We start from the raw sequence: 7,062 nt of genomic DNA on the forward strand, positions 1-7,062 counted from the left end.
TGGGTTGACGGTTGAACTCGATGATCTTAGAGGTCTTTTCCAACCTCAATGATTCTATGATTCTATGATTCTAATGTGACACACTTGCATCTACTTAGCAAACATCAGGGCCGAGTTCACCATTCGCACTACTTATTAACAGAAAGCTTCTTTTATGTATTTACAGTCCATGTTTGGCCTGTAAAGAAGTGACTTCATTTAAGAATCACTTACCTTTTTGAGTAAACTGAACAGATCATGGTTCTGTAATGTCATTATTAAGAAAGATCAAGAATGAACTATGAGGGTGACTTGAAATCTGGTATAAAAATGTATTTTTCAATCATATATGTAGAGTGGTGAAGATCTCTTCATGTGTCTTACCAGCACATCCTCTGCTTTTATGTTCAGAGAGTCTGGCTGCTTTTGTTAACATGATCATTTCTTTATTCCTGAGGTTTTACTTTGTTTTTTCTCTCTTGGAAGAGGAGTTGTATTCCCTGTAAACCTGGTCACCTCTATAACGTTAGAGATCAGCATGAAGGGATGCTTATTCTTCGTAGCAGTTTTGACTCTGTAACTGTATTCCGACTCTTTGTTTTGTTTTAGGCTGAAGATGCTGAGCCGTTTGTCAGGTTTAGCAAGTACTGTTTTACAAGAGCTGTCAGGTGATGATGGAGATGCAGTTACTGAATCCTCTATTGCTGTAAGTACAGTGTTATCTAAAGACTTTCAGATCTTACTGAGAGTTAGTTTGGGGAGTGTGAATCATTTGACTGCAGTGAGAACTGTTTCCTGCTTCTTCATTGCTGAGCACTAGACTAAGCTGTCATTCCACTCTGCTTCTCCTATATTCCTGACCTCTTAAGTCAGCAGTTTTATCGGGCAGACCATAATCTCCTTAGTTTCCACATCTCAAGGTGATCCTAGAAAACAAACTAAAATTAGGGTGAAGAAAGAATTTTAAGAGTACTAACGATTCTGTGTAGCAGAAAGGGGTGCTCTGCATGATTGGGTGACAGTGGAAGGCTTGATCTGTATGTTGCCCTTTGGTACTTGAGACAGTGGATAGTGTGTGAGTCGTAAAGTCTCTCCAGTGCCACTCATTTCAGATTTGCTGGTGTTGTGTTCAGTAAAGCTGCTCTTTTTTTGTGTATTGGCTCATGGGTATCCTGAGCTTTCCTCCTGGTTTCACCTAATTGTGTATAGTTCTGTAGGCTACGTGAAATGCTTGCAAGGAACAGAGTGCAGCATTTAGGAGTGGAGCTGAAGATATCATTTGGATGCTTGCTATGCTGCAGTCTGTTTAGACTTTTTTCCTCCAGAGCACTCATTTCACTGTTTCAGGTACAAGCTTTAGAGCCAGAAGCAGAAAGCATGGAGGAGGCACCTGAGGAGCTATTGGAGCGCCTAGCCCAAACAGAAAAACTAGTTGTTCAGCTGAAGGATTTGATCCGAGAAAAGGATGCCCTGCTCCAGCAAAAAGAAACTGTACTCAAGGTATCATTTCTTTCACCAGGGACCTGGGAGCAAGAGTAAAATGCTGCTTCAGCTTTCTGTGCAAGCCAGTCTTTGGTTTCTTTTGAACATTTGAGATGCCTGCACTACTAAACGCATAAATTCCAGAGAACTGTTGGAATCCAAAGAATGGACCCTAACCCAAGAGATGTAGGATAGCTTCTGTTCATTTTGCTTAGGGGTAATTCCTTCTAGAGTAGATAAGTTACATCCAAGTTATGTAGCATTTTGTCTCGGAGCTTGTCAAGGCCCATGCAGATTCCTGGTGGCTCTAATAAATACTAATATCTTTTGTGTGAGGTTTTTCTTTCCCCACTTCAGAGTGTTTGAGACAGAATAGGCTGTGCTGCAGTCACCCAGCAGTCTAGTGTTTTTATGGCACATAACCAAAGATACATATTGTATACCCTGAGGCATGACATGAGAGAAAGTGCAGTTACTTGAGATAGTGTTGAGGGACTGCATGTAGTAGAGGAAGTCAAACTGAGTTTGTACTAACTGCTAGGAGAAGTCCCTTGAGTGATCTATCCCTTGAAGAGAAAGTACTGGAAAGTACCTGGAGACATTCAAGGTCAGGCTGGACGGGGCTCTGAGGAACCTGATTTAGTTGAAGATGTCCCTGCCCACGGCAGGGGGGTTGGACTAGATGACCTTTAAAGGTCCCTTCCATCCCAAACTATTCTATGATTCTACTAGAGCAGAAGCTAATTATTTTGCTGTGTATAGTGTTTCAGAGAAAATTTGTTTCTTGGATGTGTTTTAATTAGCACTGTTACTGGGGAGGCAGGTTTGGACAAAGAACGGCAGACTGACAAATTATGTAACTTTTCCAAGTGGTGCTTTCAGGGTGATAGCACTGGAATTTTAAGTGCAGTCAGTTTGTATCCTTCTTTTCCAGGAAGAGCGAGAGGCTGCAGATGCTAAACTGATGAAGCTTAAACTTCAGGCCAAAGCCAAACTGGCCTCTCTGAACAAACGCATTGAGGAGCTGACGGAGAAAGGATCACCATTGCCTGCACAGACCTTACCAGAAGAGCAAGTGTATCCCAAGGTTGGGAGAACAGAGCTACTTAAAAGATGTTAGCCTCTACTGATAATCTGGTGCCACCCTACATTTTAGGTCCCAGTGAGCTAGCAGGTCCTATCTCTCTTGTTAGCAGGACATTCATAGTTCCAGCAAGGATGTCTATGCTGTAGGAAGCTGGTCTTGTCCAGCTTCCTTGTACTGCAGATGCCCTTGGAGTGCGCAACTTGATCTCCTCAAGGGTATGGGCCAGTTTCACTTTGTATACCTTCAGTAATCTGTTGTAGCTAAGTTCTTTCCTGCAGAAATCACGTGTATCTGAGCTGTAAGTTCCAAAATGTTATCTGTCTTGTGAGTACAGCAAAGGAGGGGGAAGGTTGGCTGAAATACAAGAATAAGGAGGTCATTAAAATTGAAAGGCAGTAACTTCAATGTAAAAAAAAAAAAAAAAATATATATTTTCCAGCCATGTAGCTTCCTGTGCCACCACAAAGTTTTACGGTTAACAAGCCATAATTGTGTAAAGCTAGGTAAAAAATGAGGGGAAAGTGTCCTGTACCAAGGCATTAAAGAAGCTATTAGCTAGTAGCTAGAAACTCCCGTCGGAGCTGGTAATTTTTGAAAACTTAAAGTTGTTCTGCTGACCGCATAGTTTTCTTTAAAAAGTTAGTAATATTAGGCAAGGGAAATGTGACAGAAGTCCAAACAGGTTGCAGGACATCAGATGATGTTCATTAAACCAGAGAAGATAAGGGTTATTTGAAACATTGGGGAAAAAAAAAAAGGTTAAAAGATTATAGGAAACATTAAAGGGTGAGTGTGAGAGCTGTCAGGTGAGAGGTGACTACTAATGGAGTAAAGATTGGTTCCATGACTTCTGCTTACTATTTTTGCTTGATGGCATCATAAAAATCATAGAAATTTGCTACTGTAATTCACTTTACAATACAATCTTGAGAATCTTTCTCAATGCAAAGCAGCATTTGGTTTTCATACAGGAAGAATTGGATGATCTTGAGGATTGACGTAATATAAAAATAAAGCAAAATTTAACAAGTGCAAAATCAAGCACTTGTGGCATCCTGCCACTGTATACTGCAAGGCCATGAAAAAAATCCCCCAGCTGCAGAGGACAGTGAAGGCCCTGGAAGCTGTTTAGCTATGTCGCTTTGCATTGCTGTCCTGCTGCTGGGTTTTTTTTAGCTTATTCATATGTAGCATGTGTGCTGTTACATTACTTTGTGTAAACTTGCTGTTCTGGACTAATGGGCGTTCTTGGTTCAAAATTCAAATTTATCAGTTGAGGAAGGCAACATGAGAGAAAGCTTATCATCAGTTAATCAGTGTGATGTAGATTTTAAAAAGACGCCTACTCTTTTTTATGTAAAGCGAACAGTTATCCTTCCAACTATTGTACTAAGAGTGGCAAGGCCTCATGTGGAGTGTTGTCATGTTCTGTTCACTTGGAATTACGAAAGATAAATTCTGAGAGCAGCAAAAGACCTTCCATTCTCCCGTCGTGTTAGTAGCTGCTTTTACTAGACAGTCAAAATAGCTTGGCTATTTAGTCAACCAAAGGCAGAGAGGAAACATATTTCCTTCTACAGCTGTATGAGGAAGGTAAGCACCAAGTGGGAGAACTGTTAAAGTGAAAGGACAGTACTGACAGGTGAATGGATGGGTGTAAATTTGCCATTAAAAAAAATGGCCTTCTAATTAGAGGAATGAGGTCTTGATATAGTCTCCGGTGGAAATGATGTGGACCAGAGCCTTACTGGTTTTGGGTTAGAACATCATTTAAGAGAAATTATGTTAGGGCAGTTACCTGCAATATTATGTATTTGACCCAGAAAGCACTTTCTAGATACTTTCTTGTAAGGTTAGACCTACTGAGAAGCTACAGATTCCTTTATTTATTTATAATTATTTCCCCAAGTAGATGCTGTCTTGAGTAATGGTCATGTTTCCTAGACAGATAGCCTGTCATTTGAAGATGAAAAATTTAGGTTAGGGTTGCATGTTGTGCTGAGGTATTGAATATTAGTGGTTTCTTTTGGAAATCATGAGGGATAAATATAGCAAAGGGCTTTTTTTTTTCCTCTCCATGATGGGGGCCCCATGGGAAGGCTGTATTTTAAATATCTAATTGTTACTGTTACTTTCTGGGCTTTTAACAGAGTGCCTTATTTTCAGGAGAATCAAAATACCAGCTTTTATCTTTCTGTTAAGTAGTTGGTATTTGTATACAGAACAGTTGAGGCTCCTCTTAAACTTTTGAGGTGGGTAAACACAAACTATGTTCAGATATACGAATTTATACATTTTGAAAAAACATGATATTTGAAAGCTTGAGCTCTGGGAACTTTGTGGCTGTGCTAGTGTCCTTAATTGTGGTAGTCCATGTAGTGGCCAGTGTGCAAGGACTTTATCAGAAGCTTTTCCAAATCTGACCGTAAATACCAATCCTGAAAGCTAATCCCAAGTAAGCAAAATAATCTACCCATCTTTCCCCCCCCAGCAACTGCTTTGCCCCAGCCTTACAAATTATGTATATCCCTGGCTGCTTAAAGCTTCCTGCACTTCTGTTGTTTCTTTTTTTCCCTGTTCTACTTCTAAGCTTAAGTGCAAGTAAAGCTTTCCTTGTCTGTCTATTCTACCTGCTTCCAAAGACCACCTCTGTAGGTGACACATCTTTTAAGGAACAGTAGCTTCTTACTTATTCTTACTACACTGACTTATAAGTCCTTCTAAAAGCCTTCATAAATTTTTCAGAATGGGTTTAAAGGACATAAATACTCTATAGACTCCATATGTTATTGGTGATCTTTGATCCAATACCTGTAACAAAGAAAAGGAAAGAGATACATTTTGTATATATTCAGTCAAAAATCCCCAGCACTAAGTGCTTTAAGCAGTTGGGAGTGCTGAAATGATAACAATAGAAGGATGTTTTTCCTGCCTCTCAGTGACAGTGTTGATAGGCTGGACCTAATATGAGACTCTGTGTTAAGTTGGTGTACCACTGTGGTATGCCATATGCCTGCCATACAGATGGTCTTTAAGAGACAAAAAAATAGTGCAGGTGTAGTGTGCTAGTATGTCTGAGTAGACATAGCCTAAGCCCGTTTTATGTGAAATGTTGTCTGAGTTTAAATTTCATGGTCATAAACAGAGGATTTTAGTGCCTCAGAGTGGAGGAGAACTGGTGATTGTTCGCTTGTTCCCTTTGGTTATTTCTAACAGGTTCATTGCTATAAATCCCTTTAGTCTAAAGAGATTTCCATGGGCATTTTCTGTAGTCTAGAATGTTTAATGTCTGCCCCTTTGTCATGTGGAGAATATTCTTCTATTGCTAATTTAAAACTGTGTCATTTCTGGTATTAGAGGAATCTGTGAAATTAAAAAGCCTCATAAATCAAGGTGGTCATATCATAGACTATGTATTATATTTTATTTAATAATATGATTTACCTTAGTTTATATGGTAAGCATTCATGGATAATTAGCCATTCCAAAGTGATTTGACGCTTCCCAATTAAAGACATCTTGTGCATATCTACACAGAAATAGGGAACATAGTTACTTAACGTAGGACAACTTCATTTAAAGAAACAAAGAAAATGTAAAGTTAAGAAATTAAGAAATGTAGTAGAAATAAGCATCTGGTTAGGAGTCAAGAGTGCAGTAGCATTCTAATTTTTTTTTTTAATTGACCAGTAATACTGATCAGTTTACTTTCTTCTGTTTCTTTTCTTCCCACTTCTTTCCTCTTGCAATGTTAGAATAACCAATATACAAGGGAAGGGCATAGAGAGGAAGCCGAAGCACTAGAAGAGCAGCTCAGGGAGCGAGAGGAGACTGTTCAGGATCTGAAGGAACAGCTGGCTCTAGCCAAAGTGAATCTGAAAGATGCTGAAATCAAGTATGCAACACAGGTACAGAAAAATTTTTCTATTCATCAGTCCATCTGTGTGTCTGTGTTTCCCACCCCACCACTTACACTAGCACGATGGAATAGAATAGTTCAGCTGGAAGGAACCTACAATGATCCTCTAGTCCAACTGCCTGACCACTTCAGGGCTGACCAAAAGTTAAAGCATATTATTAAGGCCATTGTCCAAATGCCTCTTAAACACTGACAGGCATGGGGCATTGACCACCTCCCTAGAAATCCTGTTCTAGTGTGTCATCACCCTCTTGGTAAACAAACGTTTCCTAATGTCAAGTCTGAACCTCCCCTGATGCAGTTTTGAATCATTCCCATGCGTCTTGTCACTGGATAATTTAAGAGAGACAGTTGTTCCTGAGAACATACTGCTGCTAGGGAATATGGCTAAATCCTGCAGCCTGACAGAGGCAAGGTTGCCAAAGCTCCATAGAATAGAATAGAATCATTGAGATTGGAAAAGACCTCTAAGATCATCGAGTCCAACCGTCAACCCAACACCACCATGCCCACTAAACCATGTCCCTAAGTGCCTCATCTACTCGTCTTTTAAATACCTCCAGGGATGGGGACTCCACCACTTCCCTGGGCAGCC

At 40.0% G+C, this 7,062-nt stretch overlaps 1 protein-coding gene across 2 annotated transcripts in view; it reads left to right on the top strand.

The window, feature by feature from the left end:
• The first annotated feature begins 592 nt into the window (after positions 1 to 592).
• The window catches only part of GOLGB1 (golgin B1), a 49,304-nt gene continuing 42,834 nt past the window's right edge, over positions 593 to 7,062 (top strand). For both annotated transcript variants that reach the window (XM_009274833.2, XM_019470893.1), the window contains exons 1-4: positions 593 to 685; positions 1,327 to 1,479; positions 2,396 to 2,548; positions 6,304 to 6,456. In XM_009274833.2, coding sequence (XP_009273108.1) covers positions 596 to 685; positions 1,327 to 1,479; positions 2,396 to 2,548; positions 6,304 to 6,456 — 549 coding nt within the window. In that variant the 5' untranslated portion in view covers positions 593 to 595. The remainder of the gene's footprint in view (positions 686 to 1,326; positions 1,480 to 2,395; positions 2,549 to 6,303; positions 6,457 to 7,062) is intronic.

Source organism: Aptenodytes forsteri, unplaced genomic scaffold (assembly GCF_000699145.1).
Source record: "Aptenodytes forsteri isolate BGI_AS27 unplaced genomic scaffold, ASM69914v1 Scaffold304, whole genome shotgun sequence".
NCBI classification, from domain to species: domain Eukaryota; kingdom Metazoa; phylum Chordata; class Aves; order Sphenisciformes; family Spheniscidae; genus Aptenodytes; species Aptenodytes forsteri.